At 37.9% G+C, this 27,217-nt stretch overlaps 2 protein-coding genes across 3 annotated transcripts in view; one reads left to right on the forward strand and one right to left on the reverse strand.

The window, feature by feature from the left end:
• Window positions 1-217: 217 nt before the first annotated feature.
• Window positions 218-3,459, forward strand: LOC137283263 (serine/arginine-rich splicing factor 2-like). 2 transcript variants are annotated; one of them, XR_010956856.1, is made up of 3 exons: window positions 227-708; window positions 1,361-1,758; window positions 2,067-3,459. XR_010956856.1 is itself a non-coding variant. In XM_067814692.1 (2 exons), exons 1-2 carry the CDS (start codon window positions 365-367, stop codon window positions 1,653-1,655), a joined length of 639 nt encoding a protein of 212 aa, XP_067670793.1. In that variant the 5' UTR covers window positions 218-364; the 3' UTR covers window positions 1,656-3,459. The 2 variants fall into 2 exon arrangements, 1 of the variants encoding a protein (XP_067670793.1); XM_067814692.1 differs by having other exon boundaries at window positions 218-708; window positions 1,361-3,459.
• Window positions 3,460-5,018: 1,559 nt separating this feature from the next.
• The window catches only part of LOC137283275 (uncharacterized), a 33,243-nt gene continuing 11,044 nt past the window's right edge, over window positions 5,019-27,217 (reverse strand). The window contains exons 2-11 of the mRNA XM_067814724.1: window positions 21,214-21,312; window positions 15,056-15,120; window positions 14,203-14,297; window positions 12,655-13,727; window positions 11,688-11,832; window positions 11,170-11,278; window positions 10,031-10,132; window positions 8,817-8,912; window positions 6,428-6,596; window positions 5,019-6,215 (exon numbers count right to left, since the gene is read on the reverse strand). Of these exons, the coding sequence (XP_067670825.1) occupies window positions 6,125-6,215; window positions 6,428-6,596; window positions 8,817-8,912; window positions 10,031-10,132; window positions 11,170-11,278; window positions 11,688-11,832; window positions 12,655-13,727; window positions 14,203-14,297; window positions 15,056-15,120; window positions 21,214-21,312 (2,044 nt within the window). The 3' untranslated portion in view covers window positions 5,019-6,124. The remainder of the gene's footprint in view (window positions 6,216-6,427; window positions 6,597-8,816; window positions 8,913-10,030; window positions 10,133-11,169; window positions 11,279-11,687; window positions 11,833-12,654; window positions 13,728-14,202; window positions 14,298-15,055; window positions 15,121-21,213; window positions 21,313-27,217) is intronic.

The raw sequence follows: 27,217 nt of genomic DNA on the forward strand, positions 1-27,217 counted from the left end.
ATGTTTGCATTTATTTGACTTGTTTTCATTTAATTGTAACAACAAAGGCGACAAAAAAGAAAGTTATTTCTGTATTTCTTCATATGTCGACAAAACGACGTAAAACCCTCGTTTAACCATTCGTACAACCCATAAAGTGTTTACATTAAAATCCAGCACGACACTCCCTGGAATTCACGTATAAGGGGACGTAACTCGTGTGAGCATGAATAAATATAAAAACGTTCAGATAAATGAATGCAAGTGTGTACTCCGGTTCAAACCAGTTTGGAAGCCCGGTGGACAAGGAGCGAAGCCACGCGGTTTGAACATTGTCGTCGTAGTAAATGGTTGTTTCCGTTTAGGGTTGTGACATTTTCTAACCATGAGTTATGGAAGAGGACCTCCAGCTATTGAGGGGATGAGTTCCCTCAAAGTTGATAACCTCACATACAGAACAACGCCAGAAGATCTGAGAAGAGCATTCGAGAAATATGGCGACGTTGGAGATGTGTATATCCCTCGTGACCGATTTACGCGGGAAAGTAGAGGGTTTGCCTTTGTTCGATTCTATGATAAGCGTGATGCTGAAGATGCAATGGACTCAATGGATGGAGCTATTATGGATGGCAGAGAAATACGTGTGCAAATGGCACGCTATGGCAGACCAGTAGATCCTTACAGGCGCGCTCCACAAAGCCGCCATAGCCGACGCTCAAGATACAGCAGGTAGACCTAGACAACAATGAACTCTGAAAACAGGGCATTCTTGCAGTCGAGATCAATGTTACATTTATATTAAGGAGAGTTGCGCCTTTCTGGAGTTCAAGGATAGTTAACTGAAATTACAGTTACGGAACGAGTTCTACCCGTACTCCCCACTCCCCATTTTTTATACTGATTAATTTTGCTCCAGGCGAGTCCTTACCCGGTGTATTGTTCCAACTCTGAAATATTCATTGAGTGTTTTTATATACATGTTCTAGTTCATTGAAGGTATGCATGTCAGTTTGTAATTTTGGTTTTTTAATGGCAGTGAGCGGGTGGGTGGAACTCCTACCACAGATATAATATGCAGTTAGAAACAATCGTTCATTTAAAATATTGTTAAGGCGTGTGGAGTACTGCACTTTACCGGGCACATTTTTTCAGATTGATTAGTGCTCTCCAAAGACCGTTGAGGACACAAAGTCCTACCCCCAAAACCTAAACCCAAATTATCATAAAGTGTGCCAAACCCCAAGGATCGTACTGTAAAGGGTGGAGGCACTAGTGCGAGATGATTGCTCTGAGGCGCTGGCTGGTGCTGCACCTGGTGAAGTGCATTTCAGCCCAGCTGTGTAAATCATAATGGCTAAGATTATGCAATTGCCATTTTCAGATCCCGATCCCGATCAAGATCACGTTCAGGAAGACGAAGAAGGCGATCTAGTGGGTCAAGAAGCAGATCAAGGAGTCGTTCATACAGTCGTAGCAGAAGCCGCAGCAGGAGTCGTAGCAAAAGCCGCAGCAGGAGTCGCAGCAAAAGCCGTAGTAGAAGTCGCAGCAAGAGCCGAAGCAGAAGTAAGAGCAGGAGCAGAAGCAATGAAAAACAACGGTCAAGGTCACCTTCATGTGCAAGATCTGCTGCATCAGGTGGTTCAGCAAAAGAAAATGGAACAGATGAGAGGAACTGAGCTGTAGCAGCAGCAAGGGACAACAGTGCCATGATGCGGCCATTCCAGTTCCTCGATTAAACCTAGCCCGTGATTATGTGTCCTTTGCAGAAGTGTCAAAAAGGTTATTGTCTCTTCTGAACATTTCATTGACATTGAGACTGATCAGTAATGCAAATTTCAAGGACAAATTAATTGAAGTTGTCTTGAATTTAGTATATTTTAGTGCAATTGACAATTTAGAGACATAATGATAAGGATATGACACTCATTACTATAGAAGTCTTTTTCACTTCATTGATTTGATCATTGTGTATTTTTGTCACATGTAACATTTTGCATTTAGATGGTATTAATTTTAGTACATTTTACCATTCAATAAATTTCACTACCTGTATTAACAATGCTTTTTCTCATTTCCCCATGCTATAGGAGCGGTAAAGGGGTAATAAAAGCAGTGCAGTAATGTTAGCTGTGTGGTATGCTGAGTGTCTACCGGGCGGGCAGTCAGTCGCAGTGGCTGAGTGGCTGGTTGATGCTGCTGCTGTCGGTTCCTGCAGAGTAGCTGGTGGACTAACAGCAGAGCTGATACTGCTGATCTAAAAGCTGACCGTGATGCAGTTCCAGAAACACCACAAAATTGTTTGGCTTTACAAATCAGTTCACCTTGGAGATGTAGTGTATATTTTATGGATATAGAAGTTTTTACTTTTTATACTAGATATCCGAATATATGCTATTTTGTAAATGGTTTGTGTATTAACAAGTCATATTTAGAGATACTGAGTAAACATTGAAGGTAATGGTAGCAAGTTTTGTTAATGGAGATGCTAGGTACTCATAACATACAAGGTTTAGTTAAAATATATTCCATTAATTTGTGAAGGGTTTTTAGTCAAGATGAACTGATTTGTCATCTAAATTTTGTAAAAGATTAGTAGTCATTATTTTGACTACTGAATTTAATTTTCCTTTGGTTACTTGAGTGAAGACCACAAGTTTTTCAAAGTATTTTAAAAGTCTTGAATTGTAACTTGTTTACTGGGTATCATGTTTTAGTATTATACAAGAATGTTATGGTAACATCAGAAACAGTATATTGAAGAATAATTTGGCAGTGAACCCTGTAAAATGAACTTGACATAACTTTCCCTTTCGGTAAACATATTGACTTCCCGGAAATGGCAGTATATAAGTGCAGTCACCATTATGTAATTTTTTTCCCAGTTAACTCTGCTTTTCAGTATACTTTTGGTAACAAAACTGATAATTCAACGCGGGGAGATGCCTATTTTGAGTAGAAAGTATATGAATCAAATGATCTCAACAGTGAAGTACACATGGTTCCAGATCTGGTTGGTATGAATCTTATTACCAGTATGTAAGTTGGAAGAGCCATGATTTGAAAGAACAACCTGGCATTTTGTGACTGCTTTCTGTATTGCTATTGATGCTTCTTTTACTGATGTATTTACATTTGAGAAGGAGAAAGTGTTCGTGTTAACTATCAGCATGAAAATATCTTGAAATGAAAATGCCAAAGTTAAAATATTGCAAACTATGGAAAAGAGACCTCATTGTGAAAAAGCAGCACTTAAACATTGATAAATATAAAAGAGGTTTATGGTATGTAGGCAGTCAACACCATTCCATTCTTCAAAATTATTGTTGGCTTTTCCAGGTTGCATTTTTTTCTTGCCCTTATTTTTAATGTAGCATCCCAGGAGAGGTAAGGTCATGTTTGTTTTGCAGTTGAGGGCATATGAAGAAGGATTGCAACATTCTCCAAGCGAAAACTGAATAAAATCAAAAACTTCATGTTCAATTTTGTCATGTTTTTAATTCTATGGATTCAATGTTAAATGTAAAGCAAAGAGGGAAAGATCATGTGTAGTGACGAAGTTATGAGCAAATTATCCTGACTGAAACATTACCCAGTATGAGTGTGCTTCTTGGTCTGCTTAGTCCCAAGGCTTTGAATGATGCCTTTGCATTCAAAATTTTGAGAGAATAAGTTATCGGAAGGGCGAGTCTGAATCTGAACTTTAAATGCTTCACAGTACAATATGTCTAGACAGGGCTGACCCACCTGATTTATGGCACAAATGGTGGACAATAAGGGGTGTGGTCAAAGCAAGTCCTCTCTCTTATTGGTCAACTTGTCAAGATCGTTTAGCTGAGGGTCAATATTGGCGATCGACAAAGCAAACGGGTGAGGTGCTCCGAAGTGTTTAGCCATGTCTAGATACTTTGTACTGAGAAGCATTTCATGTTACAAGTCATCTCAATTTTTACAAATCTTTAATCCATACAATGACGCAAGGGCCTGTGGCTGGAGAGCCTGCTTTTGGTGTGTTCTTAAAGTATACTGAACAGCTATGATTACATGATGCCATTTAGGAAGTGGTCAAATGCAACATGTCATATTTGGGATTTCACTTCCTCAGTAAAGTACAAATTCTAGTACTTTTTTGGTTGAGTCTCATTCGGGATTCGAACCCACACCCTCGGAGTCAGGCACCTAATCACCAGCACACAAAGCCAGCCACCAGAAGTCGCGGTGACATGTTGAATACTGAACAGCAAAACAAGTTTCAAAAAATGAAATCTCTAAAAGTAAGTGTTCATGTTTGTCTTCAGTTTGCAAACTTCACTACAATAACATCTCTTCTATGCGGTTCAGTACAAGTAAGTATTACTGAGAAGCTGGCAGTATGTTGCAGCTTGTTACTTACACATGAACTCTTACTTCATGAGATTTCATTATTTCAAACTTTCTATTGCTGTTCAGTATGTTACATTAAGGATTCAAAACGTAACGAGAATTACACTGGAGCTTAAAATTTAAGAAAATGTCTACATTGCATTAAGATTTGTAACTACATGTGTAACAGATGAAAAGAACCCCATGAATTGAACACCTGCATTGTTAGAGCAACACATGCAACAGTGATCACATTGATGTCCTGCATGTAGACATCGCCTCTACAGGTATCAAAGTTATACAAACTGTGCTCTGATGGTGATCTTACTCCGTATTCCTGATAAAACTGACAATCTTCTAAGAGAGCATTTAATGTCCAAATCAATACTATTCCCATAATGCATACTGCACTTAAAACATATTCAGGCCTGGAGTATGGTCATCCCGCTCATGTACAAAATGTTAACATTGTCAAACACTTGTCAATGACAATGAACTGATCAGCAGAGCTACTATTATGTTTACCGTGTATTCAACATGAACACTGCATGCTGGGAAACATCTCCATACAATCTAAACTTGTACCCTACCACATACATTCCAGCATACCTCTGATGCACAAGCAAGTGGTTGTTGTTATCTCCAAATTCTCATTCAGTTAATAAAAATAGAGACAATGGTTCCAAAACAGAATCATTTTTATTACCGGTTAACACATGTTATGTAGCATCTGTTATCACACTGGTATCAATGTTCATAAATGGAGGCTTGTAAAAACCCTTTAAAAAATACATTCAAACAATAATTTGGGAACCATTTTACAGTAGAAATGCCTTCCCGGCACTAAATCATGAAGAGCAATGGTTGCCTCTTCAAATGATCAGTTAAGCTTAGTGTGAGTCCATGTGCCTGTTACTGGCTATCTAGATATTATTCCATTGTAACTCCATTGCTATATAGTGGAGTGAGTGATTGAGTTTAGCTTTACACTGCAGCAATATTGTAGCTATATTCCAGCGGTCTGTAAATAATCGAGCCTGGACCAGACAATCCAGTGATCAACAGCATGATCATCGATCTGCGCAATTGAGAACCGATGATGTGTCAACAAGTCAGTGAGTCTGATCACCCAATCCCGTTAATCGCCTCTTACGACAAGCATAGTCACCTTTTATGGCAAGCATGGGTTCCTGAAGGCCTATTCTACCCCAGACCTTCACAGGTAGCTATATAGTGGAATAAACAGTGAATAATGATATAGATATTATATAAAATACCATGAACTCTTGGGGAAGCTTACATGTCACTGCAAAGGACTAACAGGGCCCGTAAGTAGGTCACTTTGCAAGGCCTACATTGTTCAATACTTCCGGTGACAAATACTACATACTGTTTCGAATGGTCTCATGGTTGTCAGCTGACAGTAAGGAACTGACAATCCTAGCAGGAATAACAAATTTCAAATCTAATCATCCTTAATAGTTTCAACTATTACAGCTCAACAGCCGTGACAGCCAAGCTATACACTTGGTTTACTCTAGCAAAGTCATATCTGGAAGTCGTGAAATTTGGAACCAGAACTAGTTCTTGAAAATGCGCTTGTCGCCAGACATTTGGTACCAGAAGTAGTGCCCTGCAAGACTTACAGACCCAGTCCAGTACAAATGAAACACAATATTCAGAAATCTATGGCCATGCCTGTCATGATGTTCCAAAGAGGATTACAAAGACATTAAGTCTTATGATGGACAACACACCAAACCATTATTTGGGTAGAAAGTTAGGGTCACATACTCTCTTTGACAATCCCTGGTAGGTGTTGTCCTTCCCCTGATGACAAGAAGGCATAGACGGCTCTGTACATCATGATATATTCCCTGTAAATGAAGGAAACATTCTTATTCGGGTCTGTTACATAATACCATGGCACTGATTTCCCTAAACTAGGTGTCTTGTTAAATATGATACGCTAGATGGCTTTATTGCTACAATATAATAAATATATCATAATAAACAAAACTCCCATCATAATACATCAGGCTTTGTTGAACTAGTCTGTAGCTAAACTGCCCATGACAGAGTTACAAACCTGGATTTGGGGTGAAGATTCTGTAAGAGAGGTAGAAGTTTACTGATGGCCATTTCCATGACAACAGACTGTAAGCGTAGATACTGCAGCTGAAACACCTGGTGCTTGTACTGCTGCAACTCTTTGAATGACCTGTACATGATGACAGAGGGACATGGCATCTGCACAGCTGAAATAAAATGAGAATACAGTGACAAGCTTGAGTCATTTGGTAACCATGTCTGTAAGACTAATGAAGCAACATGGCAAAGGCCTGCATTTTATGGCAAAACATTTGGAATGATCTTTTGAGAGAACATATTAGAAGGGAAAAGTTTATCAATGTAATGGATGACTATTGGTTCAGTTTAACTATTACTTTAACGTTGCAATTCAATGATATCCCAGGTAGTTTGGAATTACATGATCTTTTGATCAAGGTCAAAATGCTATAGAGCTATGAGCAGATTACGATCAGAAAATTAAATGTCTGAAACATCATAATAAATTATGATTAATGTTTGTGTCATGGGGGTATATCCTTAGTTGGTTGGGGGGGTTGAAACAATGGGAAGTAAGCAGCATGAGAATCAACCACTGGCCTGCTAGTTTGTGGCGATTAAAAATCCAGCCGGGCTAGTAAATCTCCACTGTCACTGGCCCAACTGGCTTGTGAATTTTCATGGGATCATTTCGTAACAATATCTCTCTCTCCAACTTGATAAGTTAAAAAACTCTTTTTAAATATGCAAGATTACGGTCTAGGAAACTATGTTCATTATATACTCTTCAAAAAAGGTAGGGAATCTTCACTTTTTTATTTACGATTAAAAATAATTAGGAGATTTATCAGAGTCTATATTATTGGATGTTTCGAGTGCATCACCATTTGCACTACCTTACAACGATAGCTATTTGGAATGTGGTCGCTTTTGAAAGATGATTGGTGTATGGCATGTAATTTGCATGTATACGGTTTTCATTTTAAGCATGTAATTTTCATGTATACGGTTTTCATTTTAAAACAAACGACTAGAAACAAACACTAACAAATGTGTGATGCAAGATGAGAGTCAAAGTTAATGTTCTAAGTGATTTCTCAACTTTCTTGATTAAACGTCAAAATCAAGAATGGGACCCCATGCACGTGTTTGGGGCTACTGCGTTGTGCACATGCATATCATGCGTTGTGTTTAGGGGTGGTAATAGAGGGAAATGGTGGTGCGTTCATAAGATGTCTGTCCTTGAAATGTTTGTTAACGTTTACACTTCCTATCCAAATTGAAAGTTAAGTATCTACTACTTTTTCTTGAAGTGTTTATTAGTAGCCTAATGATGACACTGTGTCCACATCCACATTTCGGGCTAGTGAATTATTTTGTGGGCTAGTAATAGTCAGGACCAACCGACTGCCTAGCAAAATTTGAAAACTAGTTCGCACACTGGAAGCTGCACTGAAAGTTGTTTGACAGGCATTTGCAACTTTTGACATCCTGGACCAGACAATCAAGTGATCAACACATGAGTATTGATCTATGAGTATTGATACAATGACGTGTGTCAACCAAGTCAGCGAGTCTGATGACCTGATCTGGTTAGTCGTCTCTAGTGACAAGGATGGGATACCTATGATCAACTCAAACCCAGATCTTCACAAGTTGGTGTGGCATCAATGTGGGTAAGGTCTATGCACTGTTATTTGTTTTACTTGTTTTTTTACAAGCATGTCACAAATTATATGCTTTCACTATCCATAGGGAAGTAAACCCACTTTATTTTGTCTTATCCCACAAAGTTTAGCTAAAAGCACAAAATAACACAACTGGCAATAAAAGTCACTCATAAAAATGGCAACACCTGTTATTGCTTTTAAGACTCCCCTACAGTCACAATGTTCACTCTAGTAGTCTGGACACCAGAGTAAGTGAACTCAGTAGTATTCACTACACTGCTATTGTGAGTCAAACAACCTTTCGGTGACCTATGACCATCCAATCAATCATGTGTGAGAGCTGAATGGATTTAACCAGACAACAGCTACTATTTAGGGTTCAGGATGGCGTACGAAAAACCCTGATCAAGTGACACTGATCTGTCAACGATAAAAATCTGCATAAAACACAGATATTTGAGCTGCAGTACATGTGCTTAGGGCTTTCTGATGACATGGCTACCATTAGTTAATATTTCTGCAAGCTCACACCTTTGAATATTGACATAAGACTTTTTCGATGTAAAAGTTTGCAGGGTAGGTGTGATTGTCAGCTTTCATGATTTGATAAGCTGTGTTCCGATTGCTCAGTTGAAAAGGTTAGCTGAAGCAACCTTCTACTAGGGTTTGTTAGACTCAGAAAATGCAGTCTAACAACTGACATGGAACCTAAGTTTACTTGACGGCCAGGACACATACCTGTCATGTACCTGTGTGGTAGCCACTGGGACAGAGTAGTCTCCCTTTGTATATGGAGAGGAGAGCACTGCTTGTTGAGGTGAGCACTGTGTTCCACTGAAGCAAGAAAAAACTTCATCACCATGTCGGTAAACACAACCTTTTCCTTTGGACAGATGCATTTACTCCTGCCATACAAAAGTTAAATTGTTGCAGTGTTTTTGTATTAACACAAAAAAATGTTAACAAGTATCTGAACTCTCACTGTCAAGATATCAACGCTTACCCTATCAGAACTTTCACTGTCAGGATATTGATGCTTACCCTACCTGAACTTTCACTGGCAAGAAAACCAAGCTTACTCTACCTCTACTTTCATTGTCAAGATATCCAAACTTACCCTACATGAAATTTTACTGTCAAGATATCTAAACATGTAATTTTCTGAATAAAATTGATATTTTATACTTATCCTGACTCATGCTTAATTGCTTATCTCCTCTTCCTGGCAAAGGAACTGGAACATCTGAAATCCCTTGAAGTTCCCTTCTAAAAGAAGCAGATGTAAAATCACACTCACCCAAGTATTACCTCCCTTTCCACCATATGGTCAGCTTGAACAACGAAAAGAATGAAAGACTTATCACCATGTGCATAGAAAGGAAGGCAATAAATGGGTAAGTGTGAATTTTACGTCCGCTTCTTTTGGAAGCAAACTTCAAGGGATTTCAGGTGTTCCACTGCCTTCGCCAGGATGAGGAGATAAGCAAGTGAGCATGAGTCAGGATAAGGAAAAATCTACCCTATCTGTACTTTCACTGTCAAGATATTCAAACCTACCCGCTCTGACCTTTCACTGTCAAGACATCCACACTTACCTCACCTGAACTTTCAATGTCAAGATATCCAAACCTACCCATTATGTACTTTCACTGTCAAGACATCTAAACCTACCCTACCACTACTTTCATAGTCAAGATATCCAAACCTACCCCATCTGTACTTTCACTGTCAAGATATCCAAGGTTACCCTACCTGAACACTTTCACTGTCAAGACGTCCAAGTTTACCCTACATCTACTTTCACTGTCAAGATATCCAAGTTTACCCCACCTGACCCTTCACTGTTGAGCAATAATAGATTACCCTACTTTTAGTTCCGTTGTCAAGAGATCCAGGCCTACTCTCCTGATAGATCTAATCTGTAGCCTGCCACTGACAATCTACCTACAAACCTTCCACCAGGGTCTCTGCTTCACGTTGCAGACTGTCACATGATGCCAGAATGTACTCCATCACCATCTTGGTCCGTAGAATGGTGCTGGCAGACGACAGTTCTGGAACATGACAACAACAGTAATCTGACGAATATATGGAACATCACATGCATACACCATAGGAATGGTGAATGGTAGGACATATTTCATAGCAAGAAGTCAACAATTTATCGTGCGAGAGGCAAGTAGGTTTTACTATTAAGGTGTAGGAAAATTGTTCGTATCTATATTTGTGTAGGCCATGTTGTCCCCAAAAGTCATGCTGTGAAATAAAAGGCACATGTGCATAATTATACCAAATATCTTCCCATTCCGTCATTATAAACGCCCATGAGCTTATAAAACAATGTCTAGCTTTATCTACTTATCCTTAAAGATGCATAGAAATATCAAAGTTTAAGATATCATTGTTGTATAAATGAAAAACAAAATCATTAGAGTAATTATCAATCCATCTTTGTGCCAAATTTGAATGATAAGTGTTGTGCCGTTTTTGAGTTTTCATCCTCAGATGACAGACAGCATCAAATGGTTGGTGAACGATTTAAGAACCCTGACATGAAAATGTTCACCATTGATGTTCTCAAATCATTCACCAACAGACTGATGGTGTCTGCCTTTCAAGGAAGGAAGCCCGAAAACAGCACAATACCAAGAATTCTATGGTGTGCAGATGTGTGGGGACACCTATTGACACTTAACATTACAGGAGGGCTTTTGTTTACAGTCAACTCAGAGCTATCTAGCTTCAGGTCGTCTTGAAATTTCTTAGACATGTTTATCTGTACATGCTTATCCACTTTGCAAAGACAATTTCACAAATATTGGCTTTAATATTGGAAGCACTCTAATTCAAGGTCAATACTGCATTCAATGGATCAACACAAGGATTACTAATGTTATAAAGTTCATATATCTGATGCATTTTGTAGGTGAAGACGACATGTGACTGGACTTGGAAGCAGATTGTGTGACATCATACCTAGCACTGATTCTTCCTTTATATTTCAAGCACGGGTTGCATGTCCTGGAGGTGTTCATTTTAAACCTGAAGAATACAGTTTGAACACTGTTCACGCCATGATGGGTAATATTACCTGTAATGTCGCTGAGCTTCAGGCTTTCTAACAGCCGATGGAGGCGCTGGTATGCTTCTAGACATGACATGAGCCTCGTCTGAATGACAAGGTCACTATCGGGATGGAACTACAATCAAAGATTATTAGGTATAACATTGTGGTGGGGGCAGACCTTGGTTTAAATCACGCTCAGTAGTAATGTGTTTCCAGACAGACATGGAAACTGAAACTCATCCCAGGAAACACTCAAGACCTCAGGAGTCACAAGTTTCCAGACAGACATGGAAACTGAAACTCATCCCAGAGGATGTGTTTGTGTGTATACATGCACATGCAACCTGGAAGTTTATTAAATGACCATTGATGTTTTGGGATGACATGAAGTCTGCAGCCCCCTTTCTCAAGAATATGCAGAAACCAACCCCCAACCCCATCATCCCTTTCTCAAAAAGCTGTATCTGGTCCTGTCATTCCAGGAAAAACTCTAGATGTGAGAAGTCACAAGTTTTCACACTGACATGCAAGCTGAAACTCACCCCATGCTCCAGTTTTTCTAAGAACTCCATCTTTGTGTCGAAGCTGCCCACTTTCTTTGTAACTCGCTGGGTTTTAACCTTTTCCCTCAGTTTCTCATTTGCTGCCACTTTCCGCCTGAATCTACTGGGAATGTTTATCTTACCTCTGAAGGCAAAACCATTGAAAACATTGTAACATGCAACACACGGAGCACAATCACCAAAACTCTGCATTACTCATTACACTGGTTAGTAGGGACCTAAGTTCCTGTAAATGGGGTTACTGAATGAGATCACTCCTTTCAATATACATTAATACTATTCTTGACAGGTATCTTTCACTCTGAATCCTGTTCCCAAATTTGACAAAATGCTCACCATTCTAAAAGCAAAATGAATACCACATTAATTATGTATCAAATCTTATCAATATTTCTCAGAGAAACAACAGTCAGGTAGTTTCACATGCATGCCATCATCCATTTTGTCGACATCAGACCATTTCACAGTGACATCTTTCCTCTTGCTAGGATGACAGTTCACAATGTCTACCAAGATGATAACACCCTATTTTAGACCAATTAGTATCTTGGTCAATCACTAATGTATACATTAGAGTTTTTTTGTCAAAATTAGTTATATTAACTTTTCTAAAGAATTTCCATATTTAATAAAAAATATATAGATACTGTAAGAACTTTTTGTCAACACTGTCTTCACCTATTAAGTATCCAAATATAACTTGATACTGAATAAAATGAAGCTGAAATTTCTTGTGTTTGGTACTATGCAATTTAATGATTTACTTCAATGTATTTTGAAATAACATTTTTAAACTATTTTAAGTTTTTTGCTATTGCTATTGTAGTCGCATATTTTGTGCTGTTCTTTTATTTTTTCGTAACAAATATGACAAATTTGTATGATTTGGCATCTCTGTGTCTGGTTAGTTTGTACACATTTAAGAAAAGGTTTATCATCTTCATACCCATCTTGTTGCAATGTGAACATCTTCTTTTTCACATCTTCTCCAGATACATGTAGGCCTTCCATCTTGTTTGATAGTCCATCTGCAGGGTTAACTGAAGTCTGGATGCTTATCGCTTTTGGGATACCTGGTTTTGATGAAGGGTCCACATGTGGGTTATCAAATGTCTTGACATTATCTGATGCTTGGACAAGTGGAGGACATGCTACATTCTCATCCAGGGTCTGTGTGTTAGTCAAGTCTGCTTGTTTTTGTGTATTGGTTGCATGTCTGTCACAGTCACTGCCAGTAGACTTGGAACTGATGGGTTTAGGCCTCTCACTTTTCATATTACTGTTACAGTGGTCCATTAATTTGGGTCTTTGAGTTTTCGGCCCACCACTACCTGATCGTGTGGTTGAATGTCCCTTGTGGACCGCCATGGCAGCTTTGGAAGTGGATGTCCTGGGCACTCTGACATTGGGATCTGTTTTGAAAGGCGCTTTGACATGAGCTGAGTATGGCCTCCCACTGGTCGGTCTGGGTGGTTTTGGTGCAGATGATCTTTCCTTCACATTTCTACCATGTGACATGTTATGTGAAGCATTTCTGTTATGTGAAGGATTTCTGAATTGAGATCCACCACCAGCTGAATCACTCCTACCACGTGAAGCTGACTTTGTATGAGAACTACTGCTACTGGAAACACCTTCACTGTGTGAAACATTAATGCCCCCTGAAGCACTTTTTACTTGAGAACTTCTGGCATGTGAAGTACTTTCAACATGAGAAGAGCCTTTAGTCTGTGAAACACTACTGACCTGTGAAGAGCCTCTGAGTTGTGATGCAACTGTATTCTCAGAAACTTTCCTTGTCTTGTCTGAAGGGCAATTCTCTTTTGGTTTTACCTTTCCTTGCAAAAGTTCATTTCTAACTTCATTTCTGATCTTATTAACAATGTTAAGATTCTCCTCTGAGCAAATACTGTATTCTATGTCTGTCTGTTCTTGTTCCTCTGCCTCCTTGTTGCCTTCTATTTCCCGAGACAGTCTTCGGATACCTGACCTTCTGTCTCTGGTCTGTTTGGTATCAGTCTGAAAACAAGAAGCCATCATTAGGAATATATTTCTTGGAAACATATTTGAACATCCATCAGAATGAAATAAACAGACAGTCATCCAGACTAAAGTTTACTTCACCTTATATCAAGACACAAATCACTGAAACAGACCTTGAAATTGTACTCGTCTCAAGTAATGATACTCATATGTACACAATCCTGATTCTTTTCATAGATTTGACCAGTAATTTTCTTAACACTCTTTTCATTTATCAGACATACCATCGGTAGGGAACCATTACATCTAAAACTTTAATGTAGACTGGTACACACTGTTGGTCTATAGGATGATTAACGAACAACCTGCTTGCTTCCCAGGCACTTCACGACTTAACACAACTATCTTCCAAATACATAGGTCAACTTCATTCCACAACACAAACTGGTCCTTTTAGCACAAGCCTGCTTCATTTCTTAGCACAACTTTTGCATGCATTATCCTGCTTTACCTTTTTCTGGACATCCCTGGCTTTCTGTGCCCTGTTGAGAAACTTCTCCACCAGGTCAAGCTCTACCTGTTCCTGAATAGGAACAGCCTGTTGACCTGTACAACACAGTGATTGAAAGAGAGTCTTGTTACATGTTAGTAGTCAGTAAAATGTGGGGCTGTTAGTCAGCATTTTCAGCTAACTATGTTTCAGCTCAATAAAACCAATCAATATACCCTTCTACAAGCAAGGAACATTTTCCATGTTTCTTACTGGAATGCCAAACTGGTAATTTCATACTTTGTGTTAGTACAGTTTGGGTTGTTGCTTAACTCCATTACTCCTAATTATGATCCAATACACCTGGTTCAAACAGTTCAAAATTAACACTGAGGTGTTCGATAAAACAAATATGTTGTTCACTGGTCTCTCATGGCCCATGGGTTGATGTACCCTCAATGTTTGTTCATGTTCCCCTCGCCCTTCTGGCCCCCCTCAGACCAGTGAACAAATTGTAATATTCACATACGCCATCTGCTTGGAAAGATTAAGGCAGTTGGGCCTGCATTGGATTCAGTGCTACAGTTCATGGCTGTCGAATACCAAAGCTGGTTGAAGCAGTGGATCTAGTCATAGAGTAAGCTGCAGCTACGATGAACACAAAAATTCTGAAACACATGATTCTATTGTATCAAGACACCTGTAAACAGTTTAGTCTTGACTAGGGAGACTAGTAGCAAAAAGAAAAGTTAAACCATCCTAGCAATGTAGTCTGACAGTCCCCTCCAATATAGCAGCCTCTAAAAACAAGCAATAAGGAGTGCTGGGAAACTATTCAAATGTAGGTCCTATATTATTTTGAACTTCAACATACCTGCACTGCCTTCACTTGCATCCTTCTCCTCACCATCTTCAGATGAGTCTCTCCTCTGACTTGGCCTGGGAGGTGCAACATAAGATACAACAGCACATGTTATTGCCAACCAGACATCTTCACTCAAATGGAATCTAATTTAGACAGGAACAGACACACCTTGATTTCCACAAACTTCATACTGATTGTACAACAGTATCACAAGCCCATGAAGAATGAGGTGAGACTAAAAGCTGTTTGAAATCTGGGAAGATCATAGTTAGAATTGGTTTTCAACACCCATGACTGTCGGAAGAGGAAAATAATTGGTTTTCGGGTGGTCAGACCCGCTGACTTGGTTGACACATATCATTATATCCCAGTTGCTTCGATTGATGGTGACGCTGTTGATCATTGGGATTGACAAGGAAGGACTGATTATTTACAGACCACCACCATATAGCCTGACAATGGCGGAGTGAAACCTTAACCAACCAAACAAACAATCCACAAACATACTTGCATACTCTCTCTCCAGGTCCCTGAACCACATTTTTTTCCCTACAGCCTAGCCTTCCCTGTAGTGCTAAGTCTCTTAATAAAGCAAGCCTAGATTTCCCCAGGTTCAGAACCTCTGGTTGGCCTTACGCTCCTTTTCCAGTTAAATAGAGGTTTATTTGTTACAATCAAACTTGTATATTCAGAGACAGAGCATTAGTCTAGCATTTGCATGACATCCTCGCATTTTGTCTGTCAGATTTCACTTGACAATACAGACAATTAATTTTCAGTATATTATGGCCACAGTAAAGCAAACTATTGCTGGACACGTAAAAAGAAAGTGAATGTTGAAATCACAGGGATGTAACTGCAAAGTGAAGTGCCTGTAAAATGTCCATACTGTACTAAACAGACACCTAGAAAAAACTTTAAAAGCATAAATTCTTTTGTACAAATCTCCTAGTAATGGTGTAAAATCATGTTCTGAATTGTATTTAGTTCATAAACTGATTAACGTATTTCTTCTTAATGCCTTGCACAAGATACATTTCAATACAAGATACATCATTAATAAAATTCATACTAATTAACTTACAGTCAGACCATAGTTGCTGTTCGTATGTGAACCTGTGCATCATCCAGCTGTGACATGGAAGTCAAAATTACTACATCTAAATTTTGCAAGTTTTAAAACACACAAACACAGATATATGGAAATAACTGTCTGTGTTATACAGATTTGTACTAGTGGTAACTATAAGAATGAGACTGACTTGTGAAGCAGGAATACATGTACTAATAATATACCTGCATTCACATCTTGAGCGAGCCATACATATCCAAAACCAAGATGAAAAAGAATGTTTTTAATCAGTGTTGTAAATCCTCAAACTTTCAGCTAGATCTCACAAGTTACCTGACAGTTGGAATCTGGCATTTGGCAATTTTCAGGATAAAGAAAAGTAAGAAGACGGTAAATAAGAGGAAGCAAACTGCTTAATGCTCAAATCTGTTTCAGTCAAGGCTTTAGTGATTATACTCAAAGTCAGATTTGTCCAAGACAATCAGGCATGCAAACTATCCAGTTGCAAAATAGACCATCCTGGACAGTCTGGCAGGTGGGAGTTTGCAACACTGTTTTCATGCACGTAGCCCATTTTGTACAGAGAGTTTCTCTGATTAGAGTATAGAGCCATAGCAACCTTACTAGCCTGGGAAAACTAAACACTTCTGTTGGTCCACACAAGTCTTCGGTAAAACACAGCACCCAAAACCTTTTTTCCTTACATCCCTGTTGGTCATAACATCGCCAGCCATTTTGATGACTCGCTTATGGCCATATACTGTAGACACTGAAGCCAGATTCCTCCAAAATTATGATGAAGCTGTTAGTAAATATAATTAACAGCAGCACATTCGAGACACAGCCAGGTACCAATATTACACTTGAACGATGACGTTAGTTCAGGTGCTGATGTAACACACGAGGATGTTGCCTGATTCTAATGTCACATTGAAAACCTGGGTTCTGTTCCCTGAGACAGTAAAATGTGTGAAGCCCACTGCTGGTGCCTCCCTCCATGCTGGTGCTGGAATGTTGCTGAATTACATAAGACGTAGGCTTAGAATACACGGAGGACATTAAATAGTTTAACACTTCTACCAAACTTTTTCAAGTACGTATTATTCTGGCACTGTTTCTTTAAACTACAAATTAACTTGTACTTAAATTAAACTTGTACTTTTTCTTTTTACCAAATGAGTCTCTAGAGGAATCCCTCTTGTTTGGGTCAGTCTTCTTCATACCAAATTTAAACAAAGGATATGTGATGTTAATGCCTACCAGTCTGGAAACAGCCGGTCAAACAATTGGCATTGCACTCACAGAGTGGCCAGAATTCTTAACAAATGTTATTGCAACACCATCTGGTTCTGGTGATTTATTGGTGTTTATTGATGTGCATTTTACTTCTAGCTTTGAAATATCTTCATTTAGGGTGCTTAAACATACATCATGTACACCATCATCTACTGGTAACACTCTCACATAAGATATGTGGCATCATGTTAATGATATGTTGAAAATACTGATTTTGCCAAAACACTTCCTAAACCTTTGAAAGTACTTTTATCAGCCATGATTGATTTTAAAATATGTTCAATCGATTTGAAATAGAACTAAATATCAAATATTCCTGAAAGTCTTTAAAAAGCAATTGAAAAAAAGTAAAGCTGTAAAGAAGTATATTTCCAATCAAAACAGCATATGTCTTCCACTAAATTAATTGTTTCGACCACAACAGAAGCTGTGGGATTTGTGTCAATAAGCTTTCTATATTCATGAACACACCTCACCTAGTAACTTGTCCATTAAGAAATCCAAGCAAACATATCAATGCATACTTTATGTCGTATTTCTATAAAGACATAATGGAGGACTTTGATACTATAAAATATTGTTACTGGATATACTGACTTAGTCCTTTGTTGGTGTGAATGTAAACCTGATTGACACTCCAGCTGTTGATGGCACAGATGTGGCAGGCTGTGAGTACAGAAAGGCTTCAGTCAGTCATTCCACTATCCTGGGCCCACTTGCACAAAGCAATCTTAGCGCTACGACTGTCTTAAGCCTATGTTGAAGAATAGGAGTTACAATCACTGTAGCGCTAAGATCGCTTTGTGCAAGTCAGCCCTGGAACTTAGCTAAGCATCATTGGGAAGAAGATTCCCAGCACACTGTACCTCACCTTAGTCCACAGTAAGGCTGGCTCAGATGGTCGATAAGAATACTGTTTTCATTTTGCATAAATACATTACCACTCACCACCGACTTGAAATAAGCAGGGACATTTTGTCACATTTTCGCTGTCAAATATTTATTGATCATTAGTCAGTATTTTAAGAGTGATTATTGTCATTTATGATCTACGCTGATAGTTATCCCAACCATGCAGTCAACAGTTTCAAAACCATTACTGTCACCCCCATTTTTTAAATATTTCCTGTGTAAATACTACTAAAAATCACTAAATCTATCAGATCTAAGGGTGACTCACATGCCAAAGTTCAGTTGCTTTAGGCTGGCTACTTCAGTAGAGCATTTTCTAAAGCAAATGCTCATTTTTAAGGAAATGAAAGACCAAGGTCACACATGGCAAAACTGCAAACAAACAGAACATATGTGCTGTGCCACCACTAATTAACCATGTAACAAACAGAACATATCTGCTGTGACACCACTAATTAACCATGTAACAAACAGAACATATCTGCTGTGACACCACTAATTAACCATGTAACAAACAGAACATATGTGCTGTGACACCACTTATTAACCATGAAACAAACAGAACATATCTGCTGTGACACCACTAATTAACCATGTAACAAACAGAACATATGTGCTGTGACACTACTAATTAACCATGTAACAAACAGAACATATGTGCTGTAACACCACTAATTAACCGTGTAACAAACAGAACATATGTGCTGTGACACTACTAATTAACCATGAAACCAACAGAACATATCTGCTGTGACACCACTAATTAACCATGTAACAAACAGAACATATCTGCTGTGACACTACTAATTAACCATGAAACAAACAGAACATATGTGCTGTGACACCAATAATTAACCATGTAACAAACAGAACATATGTGCTGTGACACTACTAATTAACCATGAAACAAACAGAACATATGTGCTGTGACACCACTAATTAACCATGTAATAAACAGAACATACGTGCTGTGACACTACTAATTAACCATGTAACAAACAGAACATATGTGCTGTGACACCACTAATTAACCATGTAACAAACAGAACATATCTGCTGTGACACCACTAATTAACCATGTAACAAACAGAACATATGTGCTGTGACACCACTAATTAACCATGTAACAAACAGAACACATGTGCTGTGACACCACTAATTAACCATGTAACAAACAGAACATATGTGCTGTGACACCACTAATTAACCATGTAACAAACAGAGCATATGTGCTGTGACACCAATAATTAACCATGTAAGAAATAGAACATATCTGCTGTGACACCACTAATTAACCATGTAAAAAACAGAACATACGTGCTGTCCAACCACTAATTAACCATGTAACAAACAGAACATATGTGCTGTGACACCACTAATTAACCATGAAACAAACAGAACATATGTGCTGTGACACCAATAATTAACCATGAAACAAACAGAACATACATGCTGTGACACCACTAATTAACCATGTAACGATCGGAACATACGTGCTTTGACACTACTAATTAACCATGTAACAAACAGAACATACGTGCTGTCCAACCACTAATTAACCATGTAACAAACAGAACATACGTGCTGTCCAACCACTAATTAACCATGTCACAAACAGAACACATGTGCTGTCCAACCACTAATTAACCATGTCACAAACTGCACTGCATTGTGCAAAAAACAGCTGAGAAGTTTCTGTATTCAACAAGGTGCTGTTGCAGTTGTGCCCAATCTGATTTGAACCTCTCAGTTGCTGAGTATCAGACCTTTGTGTTTACTTCCACTTCACAAAGATCAGAGGCCATCCCATCATGTCTGAAATTACCTTCACTTAAAACTGGAAGTGTAAAGCTGAGAAATTAATTCTGACCTCGATGCTCTGATGCTCGGTGCCATAGCTCATACAGACTTTTGTCTACACAATTGACTATATTCGTTGCGATCACTAGGCGATTTGTAAAGCTGAAATGTTATTTCAGCTATTAAATAGATACACGTGTTCATTCATACAAACTGAAAAAATAAACATAAATATTTGAAAACTTAATATCTAAACTTTAAAGCAACAAAGCAGTTTTGATAAAATGTATTGGGCTTCATTAACCCTAATGTTTTAATTCTGTAGAAATTTATCATGCGTTGTGCATATTAATACAAGAGAATATTTCTGTGTTCCTTCCTACAGGTACAAACGGACAAGCAACCAGTTGTTACAGGTTGTTGACGACGTCGTACAAAACAAACATCGAGCAATGCCAGCAACTTCTGCTGAGACAGTACCATGTTTTTCCCGCCAGGAAATCACATGCAGTTCCTCGACAGCTCTGGACAAGTGTCAAACCACACCCATATTCACAGTTGAGAGAAAAGGAACCAAGATTTCTTTCAAAATGTAAAGAAAAAAAAATTCCTGAATTGTTTGAAGTGTTTTGTTCCTATTTCAATTTATCGTTAGACCAAAATTCTGTGTATATATTTCACATAGGCGTCAATGATTTCACCAATTTGTTAAACCCACTGAAAGATAGTCTTGGTACTAATGGCGTCCTGCTTAGGACTATTGGTGCCCTATTTAGTGCTATTTGCGTCCTACTTTGTAACTATTGATGCCCTACTTTGCACTATTGGCTCCTCACTAGAAACTACTGGCTTGTATCCATGGAACTAACCAACTCTAATTTAGGTTTAACTGTATTTATACAAAAGAGCCCACACCATTTTGACCTAAACATTCTGAATCATGGTCATAAAGATTGGTTACTATGGAGGCTATACTGAAAATCAGATGCAAAAATCTTCACAAATTAGGGTGGAAAACTCAAATACTGTATGAAACGCTGGACTTTTCCATTAGAAAACATGCACACAGTAGGACAGGAAATCTCACCATGGCTGCAACAGGACCGCATACTCCTTTGCTAGAAGTTCAAGTTGTCTCCTCTTGCTTTCAACAATGTTGTTTAGGTCTTCAAACAGTTCCTCAAACCTGATAATTCAAAAAACAAATCAAACATAATAACACAACTCTTTCCACGTGTATCACAGTATTTGCATGACAGCCCTCCAAATATATATATCAGTATGAGACTGCATTCTGCAGTTTCAGTTTGCACCAACGGAAATTCTAAATGCGTAGTCAAGCCCTGCAGACAAAAGTCTCCATTTGCTGCAGTGCATCTCATCTTACACAGGTGTTACTTTTCAGTGTATCATATTTATTGATATTCATGACACGTTCAGTTCTGGTGAACACAGTAAAATATACTAAAAACAATGGACCACTACTTGTAAATCATGATGAGATCAAAAAATTTTACTTCTTGTTTTACAGATCTGCCAGACATATATTTTCAAGAATTTGAAAAAAATAAAAATAAAAAAAATCATTTTTTCTTGCTCAAAAAATATAATCTTAATGTTCTAATGGCCCCAAAAAAATATGGTTCTGGGACTCTGAAACAGACTCTTGCCTATAATGTTAATGTAATACTGTAATGTTTCAGGCATTACTGACCCATGAAGGTCACGGGGTGGAATAGGCCTTCAGCAATACAGGCTTGCCATAAAGGCGACTATGCTTGTTGTAAGAAGCAACTAACAGGATACGGTGGTCAAACTTGCTGACTTTATTGACACATGTTATTGATTCCCATTTGCACACATCAATGCTCATGCTGTTGATCAGTGGACTGTCCAGTCCAGAATCGTTTATTTACAGAATGCTGCCAAATAGCTAGAATATTGCTGAGTGCAGAGTAAAAATAAACTCACTCCTCACACACTCACTCCTCACTCACTCACTCCTCACTCACTCACTCCATGTAGTAAGAAATAGAAGAATACTAAATCTAAACATTGTTCCAAACATTCCTGGAGAATACACATTCCAGATATTTGGTTATTGCAGAAGGGCAGTCATGAAACAATACTCCACTTACCTCACAAAAACAAAGACATCTAATCTAAACGTCAGTATATTTCTAACCTTGAATGTATGCATAACACTGGCATGTAATATTATATATCATCAGTACCTACTAATGTTACATATCTGTGGTGGAAAACAAATTTACATCATGTTAGTGTGACAGCTTGGTTGTTGGCTTATTACCACTACACGAAGCTGGTTCACCAAGTGCAACGTGTATCACGTCGGTAGCTACAGCCAGCGTACCCTCTATTAATACCTGACTAGACATTTAACCTTAACCTTTCTATTGTTTTATTGTTTATTGTTACCTTCCTAATACCAACAGGTTGTGGGCAGGTCATTTGGTTTAGGTAAGAACATTTAAATACTTGAACTGAACTTCACTTACACTTCAGTCACATTCTGCAGCATTAGATCAGAGACCATATGGCATGTATATACATGTACATCTGTATATGATCTCTGATTAGATGTACAAGTGTACATAATTATGAACAACTTTCACATGTTACATACATATATGGAGCACAAAGTGGTCAGATATCACTTGGCTGAATGAATAAACTGTCTGTACATCCATTAAACCAGTTAAATGAACAATATGACACACATGCGTTAATGGTTATCTGAAGTGGGGCATCGCTTAACCCCCTGGATGCCACAGGGACATCTATGTCCTTCCTCTACATCCCTCACTTTGAAGTTCAATAAAATTGTAAATATACCACGCATATATAAATTCCCTGTTTCTTGATACCATCCACTATTATCTCAGACCAAGCTAAAGTGCTTAAAATTGCCTTTCAAAATAGGTCTCATCGTAAATGTCGTCATTTTCCAAACTGTACAAAATCAAGATTCACAGCATTGTTTGCATTATGTTTTGAAATGTGAAAATCGGATAATTACTGAGAGTAATGAATTCCAAAAACAGCATATTAATGATCACTGATATCAAGTTTTCATGAAACCAGTAATGATAATTCTGAAACGTCGCCGATGAACCCAGAATCGGTTGGGATGTTTTCAAAAATACACTTACATGAACGCCGAAGTGCGCTTTCCGCCATATTGGTTAGTGTTTACAAAATCACGTTTCGAGAATCCCAGTATTGAGACGCCCATTACATCACGTATATTTCATAGTCAGCTGCGACAAGTGCATAATCGAATTCCCCACACATCTCAGAATCAAATTACAAATGATCTTTGTCACCAATACCAACTGTCTAGGTAAAACGGAACGAAAGATAATTGGTATGAAAATGAACGCTGTGTTCGAAAGACAGCGCTTGTTTGAAATGTAAACAAAGAAAAATTCCAATTTTACACTGCGTAGCTCAATACGCTTAGTATATTCAGGGGAAGAGTATCGTAGCAAGAAATAGCAAATTAAAAATAGATACAATGAAATAATTTGGTAAGAAATGGTAAATTCATAAGAAACCATCAAACTTTGAGTGCAGCGTGACGCCATGACTGACGCAAAATCACGCAGAACGACAACGGTAGTCATCGGCATTTCTGGCTTCTTCCGTCATTTACAATGTAAAAGGTAAAAACATATAATAATACACAGATAGTCAGAATAATTCTGATTACTTATATCTCACATTTATGTACAAAAGATCCCTGAAACGAGGAAAACGTCCTCGCAAAATCTTCTGTACCCTTGTCAGCAAAGTCTCCATTTTGAAAGACATATTGCACATATTAGGCAATTTCTTTGAGGTGAAGGTCGGTGAACAAGAGTAAACACAATGCCCATACCATTCCGATTGCACTTTTAGTATTGTAATGTATATTTTGCGTATCATTCAGACATTTCTTCATGAAACTGATTTCAGTATCTACATGTATCCGTGTTCAACACCATGCCACATGTGGACATAAGGAATGCGTTTTTATTCTTTGAAATCTTTTTGATTGTTTGAATAATATTTACATGGGAAATTGACTCAGTAAGTGTACTATACCACATTTTAAGCCTCTACACAAGTGTTGGAAGATCACACGTAGCCATTCTTGCAACATGTGCTTCAGTTCCCGTGATGTACAAAATTCAATACGTTGGGACAAATATTACAGTTTCATATCAACAGGTTAATAAACAACAATTCAATTCCAACTAATAAGTAAAACTGATAATATTAATGAAAATTATTTGTACATTTTATGAAATGTAGGGGCACACATATTTAAAGGAATTGCCTTCTTCATTGTATTGGTTTGTGTCGTTTTTATAGACAAAACAATTATGAATATTGACGTACCTGGTGCGAGTTTGTCAAGAACGTTTCATGATTCATTATAATTTTTTTCGATAATAAAGTCAATTCAAATTCAATTGAAATATATGTGATAGCAGAATATCTAACTGAAACAATGTTTATACAAAAATTGTTAAAAATATATAAACCAGGTCGTGTCTTAATTTGGACAAGCCTTACGTCCATATTCTAATACTTCTGTACTGAAAAAGATAACTCTTTGTACCTTTCATTGCATACATATGAAGTGAAATAATTTCATAATCATAAGAAAAAAAGTCCACAATAAGATACGTAGTAATTGTTGATATATTCAGAACACTATTACAGAGGTAAAACCACACATTTTATATTTTGGCTAAAAAGTGTTGAATTCTGACACAGAAGCCGAGATCTTTTACACATTGAGTGGAAATAAGGTTAGATATATACTAATCAGCAACCAGAGTCGTCTTTTTCCGACGTCACAAAATGCACAAAACATGCCGTGACGTCAACTAAAATGTCGCATTATTTTCAGTAATTTCATTACATTTGAAAATGTGGCTGTTACTTCGTTAATGATGCAAAATTAATCAAATTACATCTACACAAACAGGAGAATATGGGAATCTAAGAACTAAATTATGTATCGGATAGGGACATCCAAATCGCTATTACCTGCTTTTTGATGTAGTACACTGGCATCTTTTCTTACAAATTGTGAAACTACCTAAAGGTATCCTCTCCCATTGGGGAACTTTGTATTGGAATAGTTTGGTCCACTGTGAAAAAAACATAACGAAAATATTTTGTCTGTATCCACAGCAAATTCTCTCCATGTGATCGAGTTACATTGACGTAATGTAAACCATAGCGGAGTTATGCCCCCTTATCTTTATACGTGCATGACCTCTCTGTCGAAGTTTGATGTCATAGAAGAAAATCGATTTTTGACATTTATTGTAGGTCATTTTTGATTTTGTGAGTGTGACGTTACGCATTAGCACATACACCCATTTCATATACACTTATGTCGTTCAGATATCAAGCTGTATTTTCTTCGCTCACACTTTCCGTAAAGATGCCAAATTAAAAAAGTCGTAGCAGAGTGCAATTATTGGTGCACGATAAGAAATGGAGAAATTTACTGTTTTTCAACACCCACAAAAGTTTTGGACAACTTTTAGCAGTGTCTATTTCTCAAACCCCTGAGGTAGTCGCAATTATATTTATACCAACGGATAGGAAATTACATATTCTACATTTCTGTGCACTTTTATGGCCGTACGCAGACACAGGACCACGCAAGCGCAATTCTCGCACAACGTTCACTTTTCAAACCTTACGAAAATGTGCGCCTGAAAAAAAAACCTCGGCATCCAGGGGGTTAAAGTGATACATCATTATTTTCCAAAATATTTACAGTTTCCTACTTGTTCCTAGTATGTTAGAGTGAAAATTATGGTCCATTTTGTCCATATTTGGGTTTCTACTGAATTACAGTGGAAGCTGTCATCGGGACTAAAGAAATAGTCCAGTTTAGACAATGTGCCAGATTGTAGAGGTGATGATATATGTACAAGTCACAGACGGGACTGAGATTTTACGCTGGTGTTGACAACTTGCCAGATTGGACAGATGCCGGTTTCAACAGCTTCCACTGTAGTTGCTGATGCATGTTTAGCTAAGGCAATTTAAGGCAAATATACAAATAGTGAATTATATTTCTAATATCACGTGCATTACAGAGCCTACATAATCTTACATTTGTCATTGTTTTAATCTATCATTCTGTCTCATCTCATAGATAGTGGTTTGAAGTTCTGAAATGAAGTAATGTCCTCAAAATATTATAGTGGAATAAATTCAGATAGATTTAACACTTCATTTCAGTATTTATACAAATATCTCCTCTTGAAGACTTTTCTGTGCCTTATACTCATATACTTTATGAAGTAGCTGGATTTGTTTTTTTCATTACAATATAAATGCACCTGATAATCTGATACATTACATAAATTCAAAGAACAAAAAAAACTTAAACAAACCTACAGAAAATGAGCAAACTAAAATAAATTGTATGTATGTATGGCTTTGTGTTGCATTGTTAATGACTGGTGCATTTAGGCAGGGATGTCTCTCTCATGTAATCAAAGTCATTCACAGTTTGATCATGACAATGGCAAACAAGGGACCAATGCATGTGAACAATAATAAATATCCATGAATGGACATTACTGTACTCCAAATAATCAATTACTATTTTCAGTTAGGAAGTAAATCTAGTTTTCAGTGTACTCCTTCCCCATAGATAACTTAGTTAATTTTTAACTGTTGGACTAACATAAACGTTACAAACATCACCTGTCAGATTAACAGACATGAAGTGAGTGAGTTTGTTTTACGCCGCAATATTCCAACAATATCACTGCAGACTAGTTGAGTTTGACTTGAGTCAGATATGCTAAAACTGCAAATTTTCCAAATGCACGGCTCTCTAACACAATTGTGGGAAAGACTAACAACTAAAAACCTTATCTGATAAGATAGATCATAAACTATCTCCCAGATACCTACTAAACAAGCAACCTGTGAATGTTCGGGGAAGAATAGGCTTTCAGCAACCCATGCTTGCCACAAAAGGCAACCATGCTTGTCGTAAGAGGCAACTAACGGAATCAGGTGGTCAGGCTCACTGATATGGTTGA

This window comes from Haliotis asinina, chromosome 5 (assembly GCF_037392515.1).
Source record: "Haliotis asinina isolate JCU_RB_2024 chromosome 5, JCU_Hal_asi_v2, whole genome shotgun sequence".
In the NCBI taxonomy this organism is placed as follows: domain Eukaryota; kingdom Metazoa; phylum Mollusca; class Gastropoda; order Lepetellida; family Haliotidae; genus Haliotis; species Haliotis asinina.

Coding starts and splice junctions, on each gene's coding strand:
- LOC137283263 (XM_067814692.1), top strand. CDS start 365: ATGAGTTATGGAAGAGGACCTCCAGCTATTGAGGGGATGAGTTCCCTC. Junction 709..1,360: donor CGACGCTCAAGATACAGCAG/GTAGACCTAGAC, acceptor TGCCATTTTCAG/ATCCCGATCCCGATCAAGAT.